The sequence below is a fragment of the Salvelinus sp. IW2-2015 genome, linkage group LG27 (genome assembly GCF_002910315.2).
Source record: "Salvelinus sp. IW2-2015 linkage group LG27, ASM291031v2, whole genome shotgun sequence".
NCBI classification, from domain to species: domain Eukaryota; kingdom Metazoa; phylum Chordata; class Actinopteri; order Salmoniformes; family Salmonidae; genus Salvelinus; species Salvelinus sp. IW2-2015.
In genome coordinates, this window is record NC_036867.1 from 11,607,522 (window position 1) to 11,634,720 (window position 27,199).

Here is a 27,199-nt window from a genome sequence, read left to right on the forward strand (position 1 = left end):
CTAAACACCTCACTCTGCAACTGGATCATGGACTTCCTTATGGGCCGCCCCTAGGTGGTAAGGGTAGGTAACAACACACCCGCCATGTTGATCGTCAACACTTCGGCCCCTCAGGGGTGCGTGCTCAGTCCCCTCCTGTACTCCCTGTTCACTCATGACTGCACAGCCAGGCACAACTCCAACACCATCATTAAGTTTGCTGACGACACAACAGTGGTAGGCCTGATCACCGACAACGACGAGACAGCCTATAAGAAGGAGATCAGGGACCTGACCGTGTGGTGCAAGGACAACAACTTCTCCCTCAACGTGATCAAGACAAAGGAGATGTTTGTGGACTACAGGAAAAGGAGGACTGAGCACGCCCCCATTCCTATCAACGGGGMTGTAGTGGAGCAGGTTGAGAGCTTCAAGTTCCTTGGTGTCCACATCACCAACAAACTAACATGGTCCAAGCACACCAAAACAGTCATGAAGAGGGCACGACAAGACCTATTCCCCCTCAGGAGACTGAAAAGATTTGTCATGGGTCCTCAGATCCTCAAAAGGTTCTACAGCTGCACCATCGAGGGCATCCTGACGGGTTGCATCACTGCCTGGTTTGACAACTGCTCGGCCTCCGACCGCAAGGCACTACAGAGGGTAGTGTATACGGCCCAGTACATCACTGGGGCCAAGCTTCCTGCCATCCAGGACCTCTATACCAGGCTGTGTCAGAGGAAGGCCCTAAAAATGTTCAAAGACTCCAGCCACCCTAGCCATAGACTGTTCTCTCTGCTACTGCACGGCAAGTGGTACCGGAGCGCCAAGTCTAGGTCCAAGAGGCTTCTAAACAGCTTCTAACCCCAAGACATAAGACTCCTGAACATCTAATCAAATCGCTATCCAGACTATTTGCATTGCCCCCTGCCCCCCTTTTACACTGCTGCCACTCTCTGTTATTGTCTATGCATAGTCACTTTGAGGTAATATGTACATTAACTCTACCTACATGTACATATGACCTCAATTACATCGACTAACCGGTGCCCCCGCACATTGACTCTGTGCCGGTACCCCCTGTATACAGCCTCGCTATTGTTATTTTACTGCTGCTGTTTAATTATTTGTTACCTTTATTTTTTTATTTTTTTTATTTTTCTTAAAACTGCATTGTTGGTTAAGGGCTTGTAAGTAAGCATTTCACTGTAATACACCTGTTGTATTCGGCGCATGTGACAAATACAATTTGATTTGATTTGATACAACCACTGTCACTATCTTTGGTCCCTAAGACTGAAAAGCTCTGTGGGTGTAAACAAACCCAATGCTGCTGAATCATTCAGTACATGAATCACATAATGAGGACTACAGATAAAGAACAGTCGTTTATATCCTCTGCCCACTCCTCTCCCATCACACATAAACACAACTAGAGGTCTACTTGATGTGATAGCTAGAGGCCCTCAAAAATGTAATTCAATGACTCGTCGAGAAAAGTTTGCCCTCCTCAGTTGCATAAAAGTTCTATAGACTTGCAGTGCCCTCCCCTTGCGTGTGTGTGTGTTTGTGTGAGAGTGTGTATGTGTGTGTGTGCTTTGGCCTGTAGAGTATCATATGCCGCATGCAGCAGTAAGCATTGTTGGTGTAAGGGTCTGCACCATAAATTAAACTATTTTGGTACCAATTACACTTGACCTAGGACAACACTGTTTATCATTGAAATTCCATGTTTTAGCATAGAATAGGGCCTTATGGAAAAACCACATGATTTCACATGTGGAAAAAAAAAATTTCACATGTAAAATTGTCCTTCACATGTGAAACCATGTGGTATTGGAAYTCTTTACATGTGATGATATTTCACGTGGATTTTGACATAACTTTTCACATGTGGTTTGGAACACTGCAAACTAAATGTTTTCAATTAACATATTTRACAAACATGACTACATTGTGTACGTTTATACAGTAATTATTATTCAACATATCCTCACCTGGGATTTGAACTCACAACCTCTTGATTTATGGCATTCCGATTTTCCTGATACACCACCATGACGAACTGATGTCACCTGTATTCTTACAGTTAGTAAATCTCAGCTTTGTTGAAAATACACTCAAGAAAAACTATTATATTTATCATAGTGATTCAGGAGTAACATAAAAACAGAATAATATTCCTCACCAACATGAGAACTATACAGAAAATCCTCAAATTGCTGAAATACGAACATTAAAAATGATGAGAGAATAGTCAGATTAACTGATAACTAAAATTGCAGTGCAGATGTCACACTTTGCAGAGATGTATTGTAGTTAATGAATCTGTATGGGGACTTCTGAGAAGGCTACAGACTTTGTGGCACAGCAGAAAGATCAGCGAACCCCGTATCCAGAGGTTGTGAGTTCAAATCCCAGATAGAGTCATATTGAAAAGTCAGCACTAAGTGATCATGTCAAATATTATCATATTGATTATAGATGTTTACACTATTTTAGCTGAACAGCGTACCACTTACCTTAAAACCCCCATACCATTTAATGACTTCCCTTACAATGAGACACATATGTGAAATAGCAGSTGAAATGTTCACGTGGTAAACCAAGGAGACATGTGAGGGGAGTTGTTTACATGTGGAAATCAAACTCATGTGACAAAATCAAAAATGCACTTTCACATGTGAAAGTCTAACTCTCACATGCGGAAGAAAAAATCATTCAAATGTGAAAAACATTCAAATATTGTCACGTGTAGATTCATGTTGTCACATGTTGTTATCACATTAACTTCACATGAATGTGTTTTTTCCGGAAGGGTAAACAGTGGAACAAACATATAGGCTTCTGTATTGAGTGCCCCGAATAGACAGTTGTCTCTGTTGTATTGGACTAAGGCCAGGGTTTTCCATAGCAGGTTTTCTATAGAGGGTTTTCTATAGAGGGTTTTCCATACTGTGAGTTTTCCTTACGATATCATGTGCTGTGCCATAATGGCATGGTAAGAATGCAAGCCAGAAACTCACAGATTGTATAACTTTGCTGATTGTAATTTTCTAATATTAGAACAAGGGGTTGAATGACATTGATTTCTCCATGCACCTCAGACGAGTCTGGGAGAAGGACATGCTTCAGAAGCTCGAGTCTGTCCGAGCAGCAGACAGGCACATTGTGGCTCATTGGGAAACMCAGCACTGTGTAATTAACATGTGTTATCGTAATGGAGGTCAAACCGTCAAATCAAATCAAAGTTTATTTGTCACGTGCGCCGAATACAGCAGGTGTAGACCTTACAGTGAAATGCTTACTTACAGGCTCTAACCAATAGTGCAAAAAAAGGTATTAGGTGAACAATAGGTAGGTAAAGAAATAAAACAACAGTAAAAGGACAGGCTATATACAGTAGCGAGTCTATAAAAGTAGCGAGGCTACATACAGACACTGGTTAGTCAGGCTGATTGAGTTAGTATGTACATGTACATATGGTTAAAGTGACTATGCATATATGATGAACAGAGAGTAGCAGTAGCGTAAAAGAGGAGTTGGCGGGTGGTGGGTGGGTGGGACACAATGCAGATGGCCCRGTTAGCCAATGTGCGGGAGCACTGGTTGGTCGGCCCTAGCTAATTCGTGGCACTCCTCTTCAAGAAGCCAGGAAACAAAAGCTGTGACAACCCCAGGTCTTGGATTGGTTCCTTGAATAATTTTGTAGCGATTGTATCTTTGCCGATGGAGAACAACTGCAAGACAACAGGATTATTATCACCACAAAGAATGGCGCCTGAGGGGAGGGCTGCAGTTTTAAGGGCTCCTAACCAATTGTGCTATTTTGTGTGTTTTTTCGCATTGTTTGTACATAATGTTGACGCTACCATCTCTTATGACCAAAAAGAGCTTCTGGATATCAGAACAGCAATTACTCATCTCGAACTGGACAAATATTTTTTMTTTAATGTGTCGGACGCAAAGGGTATAACGTTGCTCCCAGACAAGGCCCAAATCCCCATCACTCGCATGAAGAAAATAAGGAAATACAGGGAGCAGAGACTAGGATAACTTTTGAGAATTTGTTGGCGAGTAGATAACCCACCTCTACCATCCGTTCTATTAGCCAACATGCAATAACTGGAGAATAAACTGGATGAGCTCCGATCAAGAATATCCTACCAACGGGACATTAAAAACTAATATCTTATGAATTACCGAGTCGTGGCTAAACGACGACACGGATAATATACAGTTGGCTGGGTTTTTCGTGCATCGGCAGGATAGAACAGCTACGTCTGCTATGACGAGGGATGGGGGTGTGTGTCTATTTGTCAAAAACAGCTGATGCACGATGTCTAATATTAAGGTAGTCTCGAGGTATTGCTCGCCTGAGGTAAAGTACCTCATGATAAGCTGTAGACTACACTATCTACAGAGTTTTCATCAAACTTTTTCATGGCCGTCTATTGACCATCACAAACCGACGCTGGCACTAAGACCGCACTCAATGAGCTGTATAAGGCCTTAGGCCTTAAGGAAACAAGAAAATGCTCATCCAGAAGTGGCGCTCCTAGAGGCCGGGGACTTTAATGCAGGCAAACTTAAATCTGTTTTACCTCATTTCTACCAGCATGTTTCACATGCAACCAGAGAAAAAAAACTCTAGACCACCTTTACTCCAGACAGAGACACACACAAAGCTCTCCCTTGCCCTCTATTTGGCAAATCTGACCATTTGGCAAATCTGACTCTATCCTCCTGATTCCTGCTGACATGCAAAAACTAAAGCAGGAAGTACCAATTACTCGCTCAATACGGAAGTGTTCCAATAACAGAGATGCTAAGCTAAAAGTCTGGTATATGTTCTGGGATTCTTCCTATGGCATTGAGGAGTACACAACGTCATTTACTGGCTTCATTAATAAGTGCATCAATTACATCGTCCCCTCAGTGACTGCACGTACATACCCCAAACAGAAGCCATGGATTACAGGTAACATCCGCACTGAGCTAAAGGGTAGAGCTGCCGCTTTCAARCAGCGGGACTCTAACTCGGACGCTTATAAGAAATCCCGCTATGCCCTCCGACAAACCATCAAACAGGCAAAGCWTCAATACAGGACTAAGATTGAATCCTACTACACCGGCTCCARCGCTCGTCGGATTTGGCAGTGCTTGCAAACTATTACAGACTACAAAGGGAAGCACAGCCGAGAGCTGCCCAGTGACACAAGCCTACCAGACGAGCTAAATTACTTCTATGACTTCRTGCTTCGATGCAAGCAACACTGAAGCATGCATGAGAGTACTAGCTGTTCCGGATGACTGTGTGATCATGCTCTCCGTAGCCGATGTGATTAAGACCTTTAAACAGGTCAACATTCACAAGGCAGCAGGGCCAGACGATTACCAGGACGTGTACTCCAAGCATGCACTGACCAACTGGCAAGTGCCTTCACTGACATKTTCAACCTCTCCCTGACCGAGTCTGTAATACCAACATGTTTCAAGCAGACCACCATAGTTCCTGTGCCCAAGAACACCAAGGWAACCTGCCTAAATGACTACCAACCCATAGCACTCATGTCTGTAGCCATGAAGTGCTTTCAAAGACTGGATATGGCTCACATCAACACCATTATCCCAGAAACCCGAGACTCACTCCAATTTGCATACCACCCCAACAGATCTACAGCTGACGCAATCTCTATTGCACTCCACACTGCCCTTTCCCACCTGGACAAAAGAAACACATTTAAGTCATTTAGCAGACGCTCTTATGCAGAGCGACTTACAAATTGGAAAGTTCATACATATTCATCCTGGTCCCCCCGTGGGGAATGAACCCACAACCCTGGCGTTGCAAGCGCCATGCTCTACCAACTGAGCCACACGGGACCACACTGTGTGAGAATGCTATTAATTGACTACAGCTCAGCGTTCAACACCATCATCCCTCAAAGCTCATCACTAAGCTAAGCACCCTGGGACTAAACACCTCCCTCTATAACTGGATCCTGGACTTCCTGACGGGAAACCCCCAGGTGGTAAGGGTAGGTAACAACACATCTACCRCGCTGATCCCCAACACGGGGGCCCCTCAGGRGTGCGTGCTCAGTSCCCTCCTGTACTCCCTGTTCACTCATGACTGCATGGCCAAGCACAACTCCAACACCATCATTAAGTTTGCCAACAACACAACAGTGGTAGGCCTGATCACCGACAACGATGAGACAGCCTATAGGGAGGAGGTCAGACACCTGGCAGTGTGGTGCCAGGATAACAACCTCTCCCTCACCGCCTGGTATGGCAACTGCTCGGCCTCCGACCACAAGGCACTATCGAGGGGGTAGTGCGTACGGCCCAGTACATCACTGGGGCCAAGCTTCCAGCCATCCAGGACTTCTATACCAGSCAGTGTCAGAGAAAGGCCTTAAAAATTTCCAAAGACTCCAGCCACCCTAGTCATAGACTGTTCACTCTGCTACCGCACGACAAGCAGTACCGGAACACCAAGTCTAGGTCCAAAAGGCTTCTTAATTAAGGGCTTGTAAGTAAGCATTTCACGGTAAGGTCTACAGCTGTTGTATTCGGCGCATGTGACAATTTTTTTTATTTTTTTTTTAAATTTGATTATAGTGCAAAAGCCTCCAACATGCTACACTGTACCCTAAAACATGTGGCTGTCTCAGTGTGCTTATTGTGTGCCAGCCAGGACACCGACATTATCACAGTCCCGCCATTGCCTTTGGTTACRGCCAAAGGCAATGGCCGTAATCTGTCATCTATCTGTGTTCCCTGGTAATATGACAGCTCTGATTGGCTACTAATGGCAGCCAGAATTTAGGGGGGRAAATCCCCCTTTTTCGTCCGTCATTAACTCCCTCAGAGATAGATGGTCTAGTGGGCACGATCTGAATCGCCCTGTTGTCACGCAACACAAAAGAGAATAGGGTACAGAGCTGGCAGGGTCCAGTCCAACATCTGACATTAAAAAAAGAAAGAAATTAGCGAGTGACATATCGGATTTGTATTGTGTGTGTCTGGCAAGCGTACAGACGTGGGGTGCGGCTCCCAAAAACTGTCACTCTGCATTACGTGCTCCCTGAGCGTTTTCTTTTTTCCTCTCCTCAGACGTGCATTTGTGCCTCTACGTCACTCTATGGCTGGCCAACAGGATGGATGGGGGAATGGAGGCGTTCTCCTTCTTTTCTTTGCCCCACTTTTCTCTAATACAGTATGTTGCRTAGAATCATCTTCTCTCTGTCCCCTACTGCTGAGCATATCACTCTCTAGCCTCTGAAACTGCTCTTTGTTTTTGCTGTCTGACTCACTGAATACTATGGTCAAACTGTGTTCATAGGATGCCACATGCATTCTGTATATTGGGGCAAAATACCACAAATATAAAAATGTTAAACCTAGTGTGCATGCTTTTTATCTTTATGCAACCATCTCCCATGAGGCACCTGTGCGGGTTTGAGGACACCTGGGGGTGTAAACAGGAGGTAGTGACCCTGAAAATAAAGGTGACTGTTTCTTTACATATTTTCTTTCTGTCCATGGAGACAGAGCTAGAGGTAAGGGTGAAGGGCATTACACCACAAATCACATGGATCCTATCATAGGATGGTCAATCTGTAACACAGATTGCCAACTCATCCAATGAGAAATAATACACAAGGGGAGCTATGATGTGGTCACCATGTACGAGGCTTTAGCCGAGCTCTATTGCTGAAGGTTGTATCTGAAAGCAGCCATCTTGTTTCTCCCAGGACAAAATTGCTCTCAGAGCGCATCATGACTCTCTGGCAGCGAGATGGCCCTCCCTGCAGCTATATTGAAACTGCTGTCTGTGCCTGACGCTTCTCAGAGAGAGAAAGAAAGGGAGCRAGATGGAGAGTGAGAGTGAGAGTAAGAGGCAGAGCCAGCCTGCTAAGGCCCCCTACTCCCGCAGAATACATTATGCCCCCCGCTTTTAAGCTGGTGAGACTATTACCCAGAAGCCCCTTGGAAGTTCTTATCAGTGACAGCCAGATGGAAAGCACATGAGCAATGTCAATACCTCCAGACTTGATGATCGAGAGGGCAAAAAACTGCCTTTAAGGCGAAATTCAGCAGCTACAGATTTGCATCTGTCTCAATCAGCAAAATAAATTGCATTAATGACTATGTATTTGATCACTTTCATTTTTATACCGAGATGCTGGAAGGGGAGTGGTTTGGTAGCACCAATGTATGTGCGCGATTTAAATGCTAGTGCCTTAAAAGTGGGAGGCTTTTTCTTCTTTTTGAATTGTGCACAATTCTATTGGTAAGGTTTGTCTGTGTTTGAATGCCTTCCTTTGTGAAAATGTCTTTGCGTCTTTCTAGGTTTTGTCTTCGAGACATTAAGATCATTAAAGGTATAGGCACAACATGTTCCAAATGGAAACAGACACTAAATATCCCACATAAAACCCTCAGACAGAATCTAATAGGCTGTGGTAGGGCTGTGCATCCAGGTATGTCTGTATGTGTCTGGCCAAATYAAATCAACACTGCATATTCTTCTGGATACAACAGTGCCCTCTAGTGCCACATTGATAAATAGTTGCCACATAGCCAAGTCAGTTACTACAGCAACCCTGCAGTTACCCAAGGGTGGTGTGCTCACTAGAGCGGATTCAGAGGCTGGCCATGAATCAAAAAGGTCAATGAGGATGTTGTGACCCCGACTGGAGAAGACTGATAAGGATGTTGACTAGTTTGCTAGGTACYACGCAACCCTTTTCTTTATAACGCCACATCAATCACCAATGGGGTAAATACCCATAATGCACCACTTGGTYCTTTTGTTTTGGATTGACGTCGCCATGGTGCTCTGACCCACTTTCAGCAGTGGGCAGGTTATTTTAARATTTCACAACGGAGAGCTGCCCACAGGGCAAATAAAAGGTGGATTGCCTGGCCAATGACTTACAGACATGCAGAGCAGATGTCCATTTAAGAACGATCCTAATGAATAATAATGCAAAGAATGTACAAATTCGCTTGTGCGCACTCAGTCAAGATGTCTCATAATTTGTGAAACATTCAGCATTTACATATCTCTAAGAATAGCGATGAGTTATGACAAAACATGGACATGAGGACATCTGTTGTACACAATGGCACAAAATGTCAAACTCAAGTCCCCAAATTACCTCAAAGATGTGGTGCTTCATTGTTCTATCAGGTGGCTTTAAATGATATTTTCCAACCCACTGCTGACATGGAGATGAAATGACACGTCAGTTCAGCTCAGGGAGATACATCATAGGGGTCAAAGGTTGATCCTATGGGCAATTCATCTACAAAGACATGGAGAGGCGACAGACCACGTCAGACAAAKAACAGATTATCAGCTTTGAAACCCACCCAGAGAAAATAGAAAACCAATGACAGTTACTCCATCAAAGAATGGCTGGGTGAGACTAGAAGCATTTGCATTGCTCTATTTCATCATTGCTTTACCAACTTATCATACCGAGGGCCATTTGATCTGTCAACATACTTGCTATCTTGCAAGAGTGATATTTTACTCTACATGACTGAACAGTTATCACATTTTCACAGTTTACACAAAAATATGGGAAACAAGTACAGTCAGTGACATTCCCTTTCATGTCGCAATTCTTTAAATTGCCTTCACCGTAGGAAATGTATTTATAAATGGCCTTCACCGTAGGAAATGTATTCATAACTAGAACCAACATCCTGTCCGTGGTTTATCAGCCTCTCACTTCTCTTTCATAGGTTATAATAGATCAGTGACGGCTTTAACCTTCAGGAATCAATAACATTATGAGGGCCAACTCCGTTGAAAGTCCTAGGTATCTGTAGCTGATTAGGTATATGTCAAAATACCACAAGCTTGGACTTTACATTTCATTATTTTTCTTAAAGAGCATGAAAAAAATCAATGCTTGGCTTTAAGAACATAACTGAAACTATAAATACTGTATTATATTGCTGCATTGAAGTGTCAATAAGTGCTTCTGATATCTCATTTAAAAGACAGTACTTAAAATTAAAATGTAGTGAACTGGTGTCCCATCACAGTATTGAATACAGACAATTGGAAATCATATGTAATTAGAAGAATCTTGAATTCCAACCCTATTTTGATGGTAAACATCGCAATAACCCCATTAAAGCTAGAATCCTTAGTTGCTACATCCATATTTGGACTTMAGTTAATGATATATACCTATTGATTCTTGAAGAATATCATGAGCTTWGTTCAACTGCTGTACCAGTATCAGAACCCAAAATATAAGCTTTTCTTTCTCCATTGTTTGTAAACAATGTAAATGTAAACAAAAAATGTATAGCCTCAAAACATGGTTAAAACTATAATTTTGATATCATGGATGGTCAGTCCTTGCATCCATAGCTTTGTCTRTGAATGTGAGAGTGGYGACATTTCTCCAGGCCCATCCCTCAGCTTTTACCAAATGTTTTAAATGTAACCTTTATTTAACTAGGCAAGTCAGTTAAGAACACATTCTTATTAACAATGACCAAAACAGAGGCGGGGTGTTCCACTTTGTTATCGTTTCAACTAAGGATTCTACCTTTAAATTAAAGGAACATGTATCTATGTTCATTTACACACATCCCAATTATATGTGCTTTTAATGTGCCATGAAATACTGAAAACCYCTGAACATGTTTAAGTATCCAATTACAAACCATGTATTAACCACTGCAGCACAACATACTGCAATGAAACAGGGTTTTCGTTGTTACTCAAGTTATCTGACAGTAGAAGGCAGCAATGTTATTCAACTCTTTATTTACTAGAAAGCTCCAAATCAATTGCTGAAGTGTAAACAGCTTATTTTCTCACATTTGTCTTAGAATCCTTCCATCCTCCATTAGAAGCATACTAACTTATTTACTAACAAGTAACTGGTAAATACCAAGACTATAGGATCTGTCATGTGGCTGAAATTGTAACAAATCCAAACAATTCATCCCACAGATACAGATCTGGTAGAGGGTATTTAGAGGTCATTATCAGCTCCCCTTAGCAAGTGCATGTAAATGCTCTCTATTCAACCATTAGCTTGGATCAGAAAGGGGGTGGGGCGTCTGTCTGTTACAAAACTGGACAAGAGGAGGGATATAAWCGTCGCACTCATCAGGCACATGGGCCCCAGACCGTGCCATTGCACCTGCCATAAAATTCAAGTACCAAACAAACAACCACACCGCCACAAAGTGAAGTCCCAGCTGCACTCAGACCAACGTGAGTCAGAGAGCCAGAGAGAAGAGARGGGATGCATCAGGCTCGATTAGGCCGACACCCATCACTGATCTCCTCCATTGCCCCCAGTCATTACTGCCACATACACAGCTGCCACTCTTAAAGACCGGCAGGTGGACATGTTGTTTATTTGCCTTTTTCTGGTCAATTGACCAACACTTGCAAACACATCTACAATATGGTATGAATATGTAGACATCTACAAAATGGTATAAACATGTAGACATCTACAACATGGTATGATATGTAGACATCTACAACTGGTATGAATATGTAGACATCTACAACATGGTATAATATGTAGACATCTACAAAATGGATATAAACATGTAGACATCTACAACATGGTATGAATATGTAGACATCTACAACATGGTATGAATATGTAGACATCTACAACATGGTATGAATATGTAGACATCTACAAAATGGTATATTGTGATTACAATCATATGCCAATACAATTGAGGAAAATATCCATCTAAAATGTAGGATACATCCCATATTTGACTGGAGGAGGAAGCCATTTGTGACATTTCTGTCCCTGAGGAAGTGAGGAGAGATGGCCGAGCTGTATGCCTGCCCCTTCCCCAGTGCCTCCCACAATACCAGCATGCACCTGCCACCTCAGGTTATAGTGTGTGGGCTCTCTCTCATGTTTGCTCTCGCCGGCGCTACTGAGACGCCTGGCTGACCACAGCAATACCGCTGCACCTCCTCCAGGCCCCTCATCCACAATCGGCTCTATTGTTAGTGAAGGAGGGAGCGATAGAGAGAAAGAGAGGTGAAAAGGAAGAGCGTTGGTTGAAAGGGCAAGAGAATAAACGGGCAAAATAAAAAGAAGGGGAAAGAAACACAAGGCCTACAGACAAAATGATCTCCAACCAAGAGACGGAAATGAAGGAAATTGGGACTGATACAACCGGGTTGGGAGGAGAGACAGCGAGTGAAACAGAGGGTGGGGTGGGTTAGGGCAGACAGAATGACAGACTGAGGGGGATGTGAGAGTGAGAGATAGGGAGGGCCAGTGTGTGAATCAGAGTGACAGTGAGTCGCATGCAAAGATAAACAGCCCGGGTGCAGCCCTGTAATGGCTTAGCACTGGTCATTTGTCACTCAGATTGAAAAGCAAACAGCGGGGAAGGCAATGGCAACGCTATGCACTGCCACTTACTATTGCCCAAGGATTTCTAATAGCGAACAGCCCCATCTGTCCATGCAAGCACTGCAGATTATTCTGGTCAGAGGACAAACAAACAAAATGGACCCCCATTGAAGGAACACTTCAAGACTCAGAATAGCTTGAGCAAGCATGAAGTGCATAACTTATCCACAAGGTGGGAAAACAAATTAGTACACAAAGTGAGCACATTTGATGTTATGGAATGGGCTTGCTATTGTACATGTGGACATAAAAAAATTAATCCCACAGGTCTGAGTACTCTACCGTAGAACTCTAATGATTGGTCATGAGACCATGTTGATGTGATGTCACAAATACAATGAGGTACAGCCAAGAACATTCATAACTGCATGAGAGTATTGACAAATGCTTTATTTCTCAAACCATTCAAAGAAGTAAAATATATTTTGAAGAATCATAGTTTGAGAGATAAGTGAACAAACTTGATACAAAAAGTGAATAGCCCAGTGTCAACAGAAGAATTGTCCATATTAGCAATTATAATTCACAACAGTACATTGGATATCCCTAGGTAGGACTAACAGTAGTTCAACACCTGTTCACACCATCAATTAATAGCAGGTATTCTATTTTATTCTCCTAAATTCTGAAGGTTGTGAGTTAAAACACCTAAAAACCGCAATATTTTACTAAGCTAAATCAATGTATAAATTACAGCATATAAATTACAGCCCTAAAAACGGCAGCATGTTCCAAATGCATCAGTATACACATGCCAACTGTGTGGTTTTCAAAATATCAAACCAAATAAATACTTAGGTGCAAGAAATAAAATAATATCAAAGTGCTCTCTGGAATCAGACATAAAGTGTCCACCATTTTGGAAAAATACTCCTGGAAAATGTACTCAGGATTACAGAAGTAGTAGTGTAAAYATCCATTGAAGTGAGTGCAGCGCCATCTGGTGGACGTACTCATCACATATTTCTAGTCTCCGTCTAAGACATTCAGCTACGTGTCATTTCTGACCATCACAATGAGTTTACTGTATATTTGTCCTTGGGTCTGCAAGGGAAAGGGCAGCTATAAGGAATCTTCAGATTAGTTATTATCAACATTAAGTCAAATATAGAGGGATACTTCCAGGGAAAAACACTGTCAAACAAAAGTCACTACTTTTACTGGTGTCATGTATGCTACAGGGAAAACCCATTCTGTGGCTATGGCTAGATGCTACCGTGTTTGTTCAGTACCATGTTTGTTCAGTACCGTGTTTGTTCAGCACAGACCACTATGAATGAATGGCAATTATTGAGTGAGGAAATTCCTAAGCAAAAAGACATGGTCTTCTGTGGAACATGTGTGAAGTGTACCCGCTTAAACCGGTTGAATATTGTATTCATACGATATCAAAAAACGATAGAAAAACATTCATTACTTTTAAAGAAGGCATTCTAGATACACTAATAGTTACATTGCAATAAATAAAGAGAGGCAGAGAAATCCTTCCCATGTGATTATATCAACCCAGGTCCAAGATTTTAAATTAAATATGTCTCCAATCTGTCAACACAAGTGTTCTCCACTTCCAGTATAACTCAYCCCTCAAAGCCCCCTAGCTACATCATCAGCCCATTAACAGGCTCTCAGCGGTGCCCCCTAGCTGTTGGTGAGCAGAGTGCATGACCCTGGCCTTTTTCACAGTGATGGGCAGGAGCTCCCCTGTGGCTTTCATCTGCTCAATCTTCCTGGCTAGCGCCACGTCAGTCTCAATGACCAGGGCACACTTCTGGGCGTAGCTCACCAGGGTCTCCTCTCGTGGGCGGAACATCCCCACCAGCGGCAGGGTTTCCTTGGCTGCCAGGTAGAGCTCAGCGATGGACGCCGTGTTGGCAATGGTGTTCCTGTCGATGCCGTAGTGACGGAAAGCGCCACTCATGCTTTTCTTCTTGATGAAGGCCGCGAGGACTTGTTTGTAGCGGTGGATCACGTACTGGACRCCAGTGGCTGAGGAGAAGAGAGACGGTGAGGAAGGGGAAGATGGTATGTCATACAGTGCTGAACTGTATGAAAACTGACTTGGAATGTGGGGATTGAAGAGTTGAAAAATGGTTCAATGTTGAAGACAACTTACCCTTTTGTCTTAAAGAAAATAGATATTGCATGTAGTCTCCGTGGATCCAGTCAAATCATTTCCAATTGCTCTTTTTAGTTGCTGCTTTAATTTGCAACTACATTTCACTAAAAGGCTTTGGCTTGATCTCTCAAATCAATATTTGAGTATAAAAACATATTCTGAACATTTAATTATAACATTATTATAACAATTATATGATGAATATAGTTCCTGACGTTTTGATACTTTTCAAACAATAACTCTTTTTACAAGGTAAGTTGACTGACATTTACAGGAAAGAGGGGGGAGGATGAATGAGTTAATTGGAAGCTGGGGATGATTAAGTGGCCATGATGGTATGAGGGCCAGATTGGGAATTTAGCCAGGACACCGGGGTTAACACCCCTACGATAAGTGCCATAGGATCTTGAGTGACCACAGACATTCAGGACCCCCGTTTAACATCCATCCGAAAGATGGCACCCTACACAGGGCAATGTCCCCAATCACTGCCCTGGGATATTGTTATTTAGAACAGAGGAAAGAGTGCCTCCTACTGGCCCTCCAACCCCACTTCCAGCAGCATCTARTCTCCTATCCAGCGACAGACTAGGACCAACCCTGCTTAGCTTCAGAGGCAAGCCAGCAGTGAGATACAGGGTRGTATGCTGCTGGCTAACTGAGTCAATATTAGAATTATCAGATGGATTTSTTTTATATTTGTGGGCAGAACAATAAAAAAAATGAATGGGAAAAGTACAAACCGATCAGATGCTGAAAGCAAACTTGTACAGTACTCATAGGCATGATAAGAATACTCTTTTTAGCATACCTCTCTTCCTGCTGTAGTCTTTCCCTTTCTTTCCTCTCCTCCTCTCCTTGTGGTGTCTCCGCTTCTTGTGGTCGCTCGAGGCTCCGGACATAACAGTGGAGACAGACATTTCTGAGCCACTTTCATTACTGAAGGAAGAGCTGGATGATGCAACCCTCTCTCTCTTCCGGGGTTTGGGTTCGGAATACAGTGACTTCCCCGCTTTAGGTGCTGTGATGAGACAAGACGGAGTGATGCGCTTTTATTCCCACCTTTCACTTATTTCTTACATTATATGGAGATACAGTATAAAATAGAGGTAAATAAGTATTTAACACTGAATTATGTCCTTATGATAACATACAAATCCACATTTAAATAATACATATAGATTCCACTGTCCAGTCCACTGTAACAACAGCACCATTCAGGACTGGGGGCACTGACCTTCAGCGGCTGAAGTGGCGGTGGTAGTGAAGGTTGGGACAGAGCGCTGGCTGGTCAGGTTCTCAATCTGGCTCCTGAGGAACTTCCTGTCCTGCTGCAGGTCCTCCACCTGTCTCTCCAGGGCAGCAATGCGCTCCTGTTTACTTTCTAGCATGCACTGCAGCTTGGTGATGGTCAGCATGACCCGGGGAGGCAGGCTGCCCTCAGGCTGGGAGGCAGCTGGAGGAACACCCAGGAATGAAAATAAGGTGGTACGGTCCGGTACGGCAAAATAAATAGTGGGAGTATGCYGTACCGGTAAAACATGAGCATATCATAATAATTAAAACAAAATGTCAAGAAAACTGTRGGCTATGAGACCACTTTTTATCTTTACAGCATGTCAGAGGCATGAACAATTAGCRAATGGACTTTAAAACGGGTGGTATAGCCTACGCTCCAAAATGCKATGTGGTTCGACAAAAAAATTGACAATTTGCCAAGGCAAAGATGAGTGGCCGACACCAAGATGCGCAACGACARCAGTGGRCGCATAAATTCTGGCCTAATGACGCTTGCCTTTTGGTGTTCTGTGTAACCGATATGTTTACGATTAGGCCCACTATTGATTTAATATGGATTCTATATGTAATTCTATGATTAGGCCCATAAAACATTTTTTATGTCTACTTTCASCCCTGGGAACACGATACATTAGCAGTGAGAAATAGAAGCTAGCTGCACACTGACGCAATACATGTATTATTAATGAACCAAAGTATTATTATACAGTTGTAATACGGTAGTATTATTGGACATATCAGCCACCAGTGTGTGAATACACACAACCCACAGGAAGATCTAGGACAATACATGGATTATGGGTAATAAAGTCATCTTAAGGCATCTTGGTGCATGCATTTTTCTAGACCTCTATGCAGTTCTTACTGGATACAGCACTGCTGGGTGTGTTGTCCTGCTCCACATCGCTAGTTGCCCCAGAGGTCATGCTCTCCCACTTGACAACTTCCAGGTCATGCTCCTGCTTTAGCCAGTGCTGTGAGGAACCCACCCTGGCCTTCCTCCTCACGGTGCTGGAATCGATCTCTACACTGGGGGAGTACACTATCGGCTCCTGTTGCCACACAGAGGACATCTCTAGTCTCTACTTGGGAAGAAGAAGGCATGGCCAGTGTTGCAATGCACTGTTTGGTATAACTTCCTAAAATAACACATAAAATGCCCTCTGAGTAATAACTTTAATCCTCCACTAACCTTGACCCCAGGCATGTGTCTGGTGCACGCACACACACACACACACGCTTGAGGTTTCCATGGAGATGTCTACCCATACACCTGCYTAGAGATTTGTCAAATTTACTCAGATGCTCAAATTCATAAAAGTAGTAAAACCAGTAAAAATATAGGCTTTTACATTACAGTCAGTGAGTCATTATTAATCATTAACTATTCATTAGTTACACTGTTAATTATTACAAATGAAAGTTGCGTACAAAGGACAATGCATTTGATATTTCAGTAATAATTTACTTACTATAGCAGTATATTCATTACGTAGGCGTTTTTAATATAAACAAATCCGTCAAATGACTATGTTTTAGCACAAAAATATGACTTTAAACCGTTGGTTGTATTGTGTCAATGCATTATAATATGCTACCATTTCTTTATCAGCGATAATTAACCTTTCAAGATGGATGCAAATGGCTGCAAACTAGGCAGAAAAATAGAGCCACTAATGAGCCTTTGTGACCTTACCGTCYTGAAAAACCTTTTACTTCCAGCTATTTTCACACTACAAACCGAGGTTTGGCAGTTTGCAGGTTACTTCTTTCCAAAATAGTAGTTTTGTCATGCAGGTGTCCAATGCATGCGTCTCAGCACATAAGAGCATCCTTCGTAGTAGCCTAGCCTGAATAGCCGTTGTGGTCGCTATATAACAGTTTTTTTTACGGATACACTATTGGAGGTGACGCGGGCTGCTGTCTCTTTGTAGTTGGTGTCAAAGACAAGAAAAATGGTATAGTGCTATCTAAGATCCTTGGAGCGTCCCTACCCTGACCTTAACCCCTACTCTAACCCTAACCTTAATCATAACCCTTACCTAACCCTTACTTTAACCATTTTAAATGTCAATTTTAATGGGGTGATGTCAGAAAAATGCTATTTGACCTGTGACAACGACAAACATGAGCACCTAGGGAGTTTGAGTGTAAAATTGCCACGTCTACACTAATGATAGTGTAACGACCCTGGGTTTATAAGCGCGGAAATCGACTCTGCCGCTTGAGCATGCTTTTGCGGCACAGTCGATAGCGCGCCGGACCTCGGGCTAGAAGGTCGAGGGTTCGAGACCTGCTCCCTGCTGTTTCATTACATTGGTGTCAGAAGTGATCGGACCTCGCATCCACGACAGTGCGTGTGCTTGGCCGGTGAGCGCGTTCCTGTAAGACGTAGAGTCGCAAGCTAGCGCGNTAAGCGCGGAAATCGACTCTGCCGCACGAGCATGCTTTTGCGGCACAGTCGATAGCGCGCCGGACTTCGGGCTAGAAGGTCGAGGGTTCGAGACCGGCTCCCTGCTGTTTCATTACAATATACACAGTACAAGTCAAAAGTTTGGACACACCTACTCATTCCTGGGTTTTTCTTTATTTTTACTATTTTCTACATTGTAGAATAATAGTGAAGACATAAAAACGATGAAATAACACATAATGACACGTATCATGTAGTAACCAAAAAAGTGTTAATCAAAGCAAAATATATTTTATATTTGAGATTCTTCAAAGTAGCCACCCTTTGCCTTGATGACAATTTTGCATTTCAATTAACAAATGTGCCTTGTTAAAAGTTCATTTGTGGAATTTCTTTCCTTCTTAATGCGTTTGAGCCAATCAGTTGTGTTGTGACAAGGTAGGGGTGGTATACAGAAGATAGACCTATTTGGTAAAAGACCAAGTCCATATTATGGCAACAGCTCAAATAAGCAAAGAGAAACTACAGTCTATCGTTACTTTAAGACATGGTCTTTTATTTATTTTTATTTAATCTTTATTTAACTAGGCAAGTCAGTTAAGAACAAATTCTTATTTAAAAATGACGGCCTGCCCTAAGGTCAGTCAATACGGAAAATGAAAATAACTTTGAAAGTCTCTTCAAGTGCAGTCGCAAAAACCATCAAGCACTATGATGAAACTGGCTCACATAAGRACCGTAGCAGGAAAGGAAGTCCCAGAGTTACCTCTGCTGCAGAGGATAAGTTCATTAGAGTTAACTGCACCTCAGATTTCAGCCCAAATAAATGCTTCACAGAGTTCAAGTAACAGACACATCTCAACATCAACTGTTCAGAAGAGACTGCGTGAATCATGCCTTCATGGTCGAATTGCTGCAAAGAAACCACTACCAGGACACCAATAAGAAGAGACTTGCTTGGGCCAAGAAACACGAGCAATGGACATTAGACCAGAGGAAATCTGTCCTTTGGTCTGATGAGTCCATATTTGAGATTGTTGGTTCCAACCGCCGTGTCTTTGTGAGACGCAGAGTAGGTGAACAGATGAGCTCCGCATGTGTGGTTCCCACCGTGAAGCATGGAGGAGGTGTGATGGTACTTTGCTGGTGACACTGTCTGTGATTTATTTAGAATTCAAAGCACTCTTAACCAGCATGTCTACCACAGCATTCTGCAGCGATACGCCATCCCATCTGGTTTGCACTTAGGACTATCATTTGTCTTTCAGCTGGACAATGACCAAAAAACACACCTCCAGGCTGTTAAGGGCTACTTGACCAAGGAGAGTGATGGAGTGCTGCGTCAGATGACCTGGCCTCCACAAGAGGCCAKGTCATGAGATGGTTTGGGATGAGTTGGACCGCAGAGTGAAGGAAAAGCAGCCGACAGGTGCTCAGCATATGGGAACTCCTTCAAGAGTACATGAAGCTGGTTGAGAGAATGCCAACAAWGTGCAAAGCTGTCATCAAGACAAAGGGTGCCGACTTTGAAGAATCTAAAATATATTTTTATTTGTTTCACTTTTTTGGTTACAAATGATTCCATGTGTTATTTCATAGTTTTGATTTCTACGCTATTATTCAACAATGTAGAAAATAGTAAAAAAAATAAAAATATGTGTCCAAACTTTTGACTGGTACTGTCTGTATATATATATATATATATATATAGGCCTATATATTATTGAAAATGTGATTATATTAGGCTTATGTTCACAAAGACACACACAGAAAAATGTTAATAAACACACATTTTAATTCTGTAATCGTCATGTAGTTATTTCTTACCAAACATATTCTTTGGCTGATACAAAGGCAAATATTGGTCCCCATTCCATATCTTTCCATAAGGGCAGGTGTGCATGGTCTAAACCCTTTTAACATCTCCTCTTGTGAATTTAATTCACATTAGTAGTCAGCATTATAAATTCAGTTATCTCAAGTTATTCAGCTGAGATTACAGGRCTTTCTAATATGACCAAATGCCTAATATATGTTAAAAATACAGCTGCCGTTACACAACACACAATTAACTATTCTTAGTGTCATTAGAACACATACCTTCTGACATTGTCTCAATTACCATCCCCAACACCTTTTTGTGGCTATATCTGTAAACACATTTATTGAATATATAATATTGTAGTCTAAATAAAGGTAATATTTTAATACCCTAGCTAACAGTTCTAAACACTCGTTAATACTGAAGATGGAGTTCGGGGTGGAAGATAGTGGCACTGGATCGATCAAATCTATATAGTGTCTCATTAAACATGGACCAATTGTTTTGCTGCTCGTTTAAAATGCAAGGGTAAAAATATGAACCATTACATATTTGTCCACAAGCTACCAGGTGGGTCAAAATATTTGTTATCACTGCTCTAGGCAATGCAGTTTTATCAGCAGTGCATGTCATGTTGAAATATAAATTTTTATAAACTGCCACATATCTGTGCACTACAGATCCTATCAAATGTACATGCTGTATTGGACATAGGTCTTATCTGTATAAGACTGATACGTTCAATACAATGCTCTACTGTAATYTTCCAGCTACACCCTGTTCCAGTTCCTACAAATGCCTTTTTGTGTGCAGACTGACCTTCCTGATCCTACTGAACTTCACTTAGCCAATTTCACTGCAGCAAAGAGAATGTTGGGAACTTTGATATCTAGAGATAACTTCAAGGACTAGAGCCACTATAAGTTCCAATGGTAATATGGATTGTTGGTCTAAAGTACAGTATGTTAAGTCTCTATACTAGTCCTAGCACTCCKCTAGATCAAAATGAATCATGTCACATGAACACAACTGTCTTTAGTATACTCATGCCACTTTTGTAGAGACCCCTAGACTTCAATGCCAAATCAKGAGAACAGAACCAGCTGGATTTGAGCTATCCGAGCATGTCGCATGTTTGAGGACAGTAGAACTGATTGTAAGTAGCGTTAGTTTGTCCGAGTGAGCAGCAGCACCCTCGGTCCCTTTTAGGCACTCTGTGATCTCTCTTCCCTCTATATATATATATATCTCTCTCCCTTCCTCCCTCTCTCTCTCTCTCTCTCTCTCTCAATGGCAGACAGCCAGCAGGAGACGTTTGAAGTCCCCACCACACTCAGATTTGATGGCATCCTTCAGGGACATGTCGTACTTCTCCAGGTACATGTCTTTAATGGTCTCCAGATCATACTGTTGAACAGAAAAMRSWYMKCWKMWGMKRWSYKTTGTCTGCATTTGGATTAATCAACCGAGTCCAGTAGTCTAAAAGGGGCATTTTCTTAATGATTTCCCTGAGCCATGTATAATGCATTTGCAATTGTTGCTGAGGTAGTCCGCAAAATTAGMATAGCCTCTTTGGATGACATAACCCCAACCTATTTTCATGTCATTATTTACATGGTTTACAAATGTTACCATAAAGTAAAGTATTTAATATACATTTTATGCATGTAGTCAGTAGTCACAAACGTATTTGGTGTCTTTGATAGAGCAAAGCACGGTCCTAAGACTCTGTCAGAGAGTGTATGTCCATACATTACCTCAGAGCGGCATATGACGATGCGGATGAGGGTGTCCTCATCAGTGCCTGCTCCTTTCATGGCTTCATTCAGTCGCCGGGCGAAATAAAGCTGAGGGTTCTTAGCAACCCTCACTGAAAAGAAAAAAACGCCTTAAAATACACTGATTTTMAACCAAAATAAAGATAGCTATTTGTAAAGGCACCTGACATATCGCATTCAAGTGAGTAACTTTTTAATCTAGTTGAATGTACTGCTTTTAAGTTGTGTACACACCAAGTGTGATGTAGCAGCCCTTCAGTGTCCCAGAGACCTCATTATCAATGGCATCCAGGATTTCCGTTCCAGATAGCTGGGACAAAGGAAACAGGGTTAGCGTAACACTAAGCATACACAGCAGTACAGAGGACAGATCACATGGAGCCTTCTGTGCGTACAAAATAAATATACTGAGACTGATAACAGACACAGGCTGCCAGCAGTGGACCCACCTGCTCATACACCTTGAAGGTGGCCTGTAGCTGGAGGTAGTTTCGGTTGGCCAGGACGAAGCTGAACGTGGATTCATCCGTTCCAAAACATCCCTCACCAGCCTAAATTGTAAATATGATTGAAATTAAAACAGGTAAATCCACTTCTTGATATTGTCGTTTCTTGAATGTACTTCTCCGTGCCATACCTCAAACAGGGCGGTGGCATCTGCTTCAGCCAGACCCTCATCCACATCGTAACTCTCATCTCTGGTGCCCTAGAACAGAAAGCTTTCACTGACTTCTGTGGTGAGATGAAATGTAGCCTTTCTGTCTGGCTCAGGATATTGTTTCTGGCCTCCATTTTACTAATGAAAGGACATTGAAAAAGCAGGCAGGCAGACAGCCAACGTGTGTGTGTGTGTGAGTGAGTGAGATAGAAAGAGAGAGGCATAGGGTTAAGAGATAGGGCAGGCAGAGGGAGCTTGATTTCAGTTCAAAGAAGGGAAGGGAATTGGGTTACATGGCAAGAGTCCAAGAGTGAAACCATGGGRCCACTTACCTGTAAAAGAGCAGTGAGCAGGTTTCTCACATCTCCACTAGTGTCCCCTTCGATATCTGATTCCAGGTCTCGTTCGTGCACTAGAGAAGTCACAGAGAAACAAAGAGAGAATGCAACTGAAGAATTGGGAATATATTATTAAAGGCAGATGTAACATTGAGAGGCACAGAGGAATAGGTGTTCCCTAGTTGATAAAACCACTGATATCATTATTCTATCTAAGCCAATTGGGAAAAGGCATGGTGGAAAGCCCCACCCATAACAACAAGATATGTCTTTTAATCACAAATCAGAACGGAATCAGCAGTGCAGAAAGCAACAGGTTGAGCAGAATAAGGTGAACAGTGTGGTTGGGATGGCAAGCCTATGGACTTTACGGGTCATGCAAACTATGAACTCTTGCCCTAAACCAGCCAAATGAGTTCGGTTCACTTCAGGGCTTCTTCCTGTTAACCCTTGTCAACTTTAGTAAATATTATATAATGAATAATCATGCAAAAAGACACTTGATTAAGTTAATGGGGGAAAAATATATTTTTCATCCTTATATTCAACACAACTTTTAAGGCAGACAGAGAGTTGCCGTAACTGCAGGAAACAGAGATTAGAGTGTGTGGCTGATTATGGACCGTGTTGCCATCTGTTACAGATGTAGGGTCTTAARTTGGTCACTCTTGCTGCTGAAAATKTTCCTGCTCAGCAGGAAATGCAAACGTGTAGTGTATTCAAGGTTTTAAAAGACTTCTAAAGTTTTTAATTTCACTTTAAAATGTCAGAAGCCTACAAAAAAATTCCATGAATTATAATCCACATAATAATTCACATTTCCTGTTGCTGCAGGATTATTTATCTGCTGTATCATACTGGCTCAAAAGAAGATCCTACATCTGTAGCTATCAGTCAAACTGCGGAAAAGTGATACTGAAACTAACCTTGAGGGTTAAGTTTAGGCATTAATTCTGAGTAAGTGTTAAGGTCATGGGTTTAAGTTTAGGCATTAATCCTTAAAGTGTAAGGTGTGCTTAGGTTAGCATTTCAGTGGTATTGTTGAGCTAGGCTAGTTAGCGTGGTGCGCGCTAATAACGTTTCAATCGGTGACGTCACTCGCTCTGAGACTTGAAGTAGTTGTTCCCAAGGGCCTCGGCTTTTGTGGAGCGATGGGTAACGATGCTTCGAGGGTGGCTGTTGTCGATGTGTGCAGAGGATCCCTGGTTCGAGCCCAGGTAGGGGCGAGGAGAGGGACGGAAGYKAAACTGTTACATAAGGTTCGGGTTAAGGTGTTGGTCAGGGTTAGAATATAATTACAATTAAAAAACGAGTGCCTAGCACAGGKATTGAACCCGCAATGTTCGGAGCTGTAGCTTACGCTKTAGCCCATCCCCAACAGCCTAGCTTGACGCGAGCCAACTAGATGTTAACAGACACTCGCGTTGCCACTAGTAGACGGTTGGAAATTGACATGGAAATAAAACGACTAGCTATCACGTAACTYCACCATTCTAATAATGGCTTGACAGCGCGAAACCCACAGGAGCTTGGGCAGCTCTTATTGATCATCTCCAGCACCACCCCAACATCAACACATGTGAAAACAGGGAGTTTCTCTGTTTTGCAGTCAAAAAGATGCACACCAGATGATGTCACCGGAAACACTTTCCATATCATCTGGTGTGCATCATGTAATTTTAGCCACGTATGAGCGAGCGAAGGTTAATAAAGTAACGGGTGAAGTAACCTTTGCCTACTCATAGTTGGTTAAAATCACAACGTACACCAGATGATGKCAACAGTGTGTGCGTATGATGTCATCAGAAACACTTGTCTTTTYACATATGTTGATGTTGGGGTGGTGCTGGAGATTATGAATATGAGGTTGTCCCTTTAAAGATGTCATGCCCGGTAGGGGGAAACAGTACCACTGGCCRCCCAACTACCGTTGTTATTGTTTTTGTTCCCGAGCTGAGGAGCACGACTCTTGGTAGTACATAGTGCTCTTCTATCAYACGTGCAATGATGTCCGAGATTAAGGATGCCAGCTTTAAAGTGCAGTGTGAGGGTGAAATTRATACTTACCCTGAAAGTAGCATTCTTTTAACATGTGAATATCCTGTTGGGGGGGAAAAAAAGAGAATGAGGGAAGAAAATACATATTAAGAAGAAGTTTTTCTTCTAATCTTGAATGTGTTGAAACGTACAGCGTTTGTGGCAGTGCACAGAATCTCCACCAGAGTATCCTCATCAGTGCCTGCTCCCTTCATGGCCCTCCTGAGCTCCTTCACTGTATAGACGACTGGAGGGTCCAGCATGGCCACGACGGCATTCTCAAAGTTCCCCCCCAGCTCACTCTTCAGCACATCCACCAACTCCTTCTCCAGAGAAAGAAAGCGACAGAGAAAAGAGAGCGAGAGAGCGATGGGTGTAGTTGGCTGGTTTCCTCAAATTAGCCACACATTTCGGTTATGCAAAACGACATATTTCCTGGTGCGGTATAAGATGTACATAATTCCTTGCCTATTAAATGAATGAGTTTGATACTCACATTCCCATACTTGTCAAAATAGGCCTGTTTAATTTCCATGCGCTGGACTGCACAGCGGTTAGTAAGTATGTCAATGATGACCTGTTCATCAGTGCCTGTACAACAAAATACAATCATTAAAAAAAAACACAAATACCACCTTCAGGCACTATTTGGACTATGGTACAATGTTGTGCCATTAAATAGCTTGGGCACAGCTACTTGTTCATTGTAAGTAAACTCACTCATTGAGCAGAAACATCCCTGGAATGCTATAAATTAACAAAAAAATAATCGCAACTTACCCAAGCCTTTGCAGGCTTTGCATAAGGCCTTTATGTCAGCCCCAACATCAAAGTTCTCACATGGCATGATTGTGGGCTAAATTAACATAAAGATAATCATTATGACATGCTCTACATAAGAGYTAATAGCCACATAAAAAAACACCCTAATAGAAAACGTTTTGGGAGCAGTTTGATGCATGACTTCCCTTATATAGTAGCCTGGTCTAGTCTACCCTCCCTTCCAATCCTAGTGAGAAACTATTTAACATCACAATAGTTTAAAAACATTGAAATCAGTAGGCCTTTTCAGGTATGTATCATGTAATAACACTGTAGCATTAGAAACAACGTAACATGACATGGGGGAGGGGAGAATATAATGAACTGAAATGGCAAGAAATACACTGGCTCAGGAATTTGKAGGCGGATGTGTGTTAATCAAACAAAGTAGATGGGCGCAGCGCCCCATAGCCAAAATTGAGACATKATGATGGAAACACCCCATAGAAAAAGACAGAGGACTCTCGATGGACATAACCATTTTAGCACGGACAGTGCCATTGAGGGCTTTCTCTCTTCACCATTTTTATAATAGTCAACTGGGTGGGGATTCCTATGGGTTGGGAGTGATCAGCCAATGATCACAGCATTGCATTCTTCTTCAAATTGAGTTSCCTATGGTTAGTAAATGGCTTAAAGCTACCGTTATATCACTGCCATCTAGCGGCCACAATAACTTAACACACACGACTTGGTTCAATCCCCAATATTAGCTTTATGCTTTTTTCAAACACAAAAKAATATTGACTACTTTAAAATGGAGATAGTCTCAAGGGCGTTGCCCATGATGTCGCAGACTCCATATTAGCACAGATACAAAGATGAGTCCTCTATCTATCTCTATGAAACACCCTCATGCTCTGCTCCCACCATAGCCTCCCACCCGCACCCTTCCTCTCTGATTCACTCGTTCATTATTTAGGTTAATCTAAACGGGATTGTGATTGATTCCGCATAGGTGTGGCTGCTTCCTCTGCGTTTCCCCAGGCCTGTSACATGCGCTGGTTTGTAATTTGTAGGGCATTTGGATTTAATAAATCACGGTGACAGATTTGACACAATGTGTCAATCTGAATAAAAATTATAGAATCTATTATAATTCTACATTCAGTTGTGGTAGTGTGGAATGTAGGATACAAAATCAAAATAGTTTTCTGATGGCGTTATAACAATCCACCCCTTACAAAAATAATTGACCAAAAAATAAAAAACGTATTGGCCTACACAGTAGCCTAGATAATATTCACAAATGTCTATCATTTCCAATCGACTTGCCCCGGTTACACTTCGTTTTATCACATCTTTGTAAATTTATAAAAGGATGTAAGGTTTCGGTACTTACTTGGCAGTTTCCCATTTTACAGATATTTGTCCCGCTGTGTTGAGATCACTGACGTATATAGTTGAGATATCCTCGTATTTACCAGCTGTGGTAGCGGACATTCATGTAAACTCGCGAGATCAGCCTCGATTTASCGAGGCTAAAACCAA

The 27,199-nt window shown here is 42.3% G+C and overlaps 2 protein-coding genes across 3 annotated transcripts; both read right to left on the bottom strand.

Moving 5' to 3' along the window:
• Window positions 1-12,797: 12,797 nt before the first annotated feature.
• Window positions 12,798-17,988, bottom strand: LOC111953821 (coiled-coil domain-containing protein 106). Of its 2 annotated transcripts, none has more exons than XM_023973331.2 (5): window positions 17,537-17,988; window positions 16,706-16,922; window positions 15,779-15,997; window positions 15,353-15,562; window positions 12,798-14,411 (listed from the first exon to the last, which is right to left on the bottom strand). In XM_023973331.2, exons 2-5 carry the CDS (start codon window positions 16,911-16,913, stop codon window positions 14,032-14,034), a joined length of 1,017 nt encoding a protein of 338 aa, XP_023829099.1. In that variant the 5' UTR covers window positions 16,914-16,922; window positions 17,537-17,988; the 3' UTR covers window positions 12,798-14,031. The 2 variants fall into 2 exon arrangements, with proteins under 2 accessions (XP_023829099.1, XP_023829100.1); XM_023973332.2 differs by having other exon boundaries at window positions 16,706-16,892; window positions 17,537-17,986.
• A 3,280-nt stretch (window positions 17,989-21,268) lies between these two features.
• Window positions 21,269-27,150, bottom strand: LOC111953255 (annexin A13). The gene is made up of 11 exons (XM_023972408.3): window positions 27,051-27,150; window positions 25,667-25,742; window positions 25,383-25,477; window positions 25,039-25,209; window positions 24,917-24,950; window positions 22,844-22,923; window positions 22,491-22,559; window positions 22,303-22,404; window positions 22,088-22,163; window positions 21,833-21,945; window positions 21,269-21,482 (listed from the first exon to the last, which is right to left on the bottom strand). Exons 1-11 carry the CDS (start codon window positions 27,063-27,065, stop codon window positions 21,363-21,365), a joined length of 951 nt encoding a protein of 316 aa, XP_023828176.1. The 5' UTR covers window positions 27,066-27,150; the 3' UTR covers window positions 21,269-21,362.
• Between the last annotated feature and the right edge of the window lie 49 nt (window positions 27,151-27,199).

Bases quoted from the DNA above. Each gene is read 5' to 3' on its own strand.
- LOC111953255 (XM_023972408.3), bottom strand. The intron at 25,478-25,666 runs GTAAGTTGCGAT...TTTGTTGTACAG, and splicing joins CAAAGCCTGCAAAGGCTTGG to GCACTGATGAACAGGTCATC. The intron at 24,951-25,038 runs GTACGTTTCAAC...CCCCCCCAACAG, and splicing joins TGTGCACTGCCACAAACGCT to GATATTCACATGTTAAAAGA.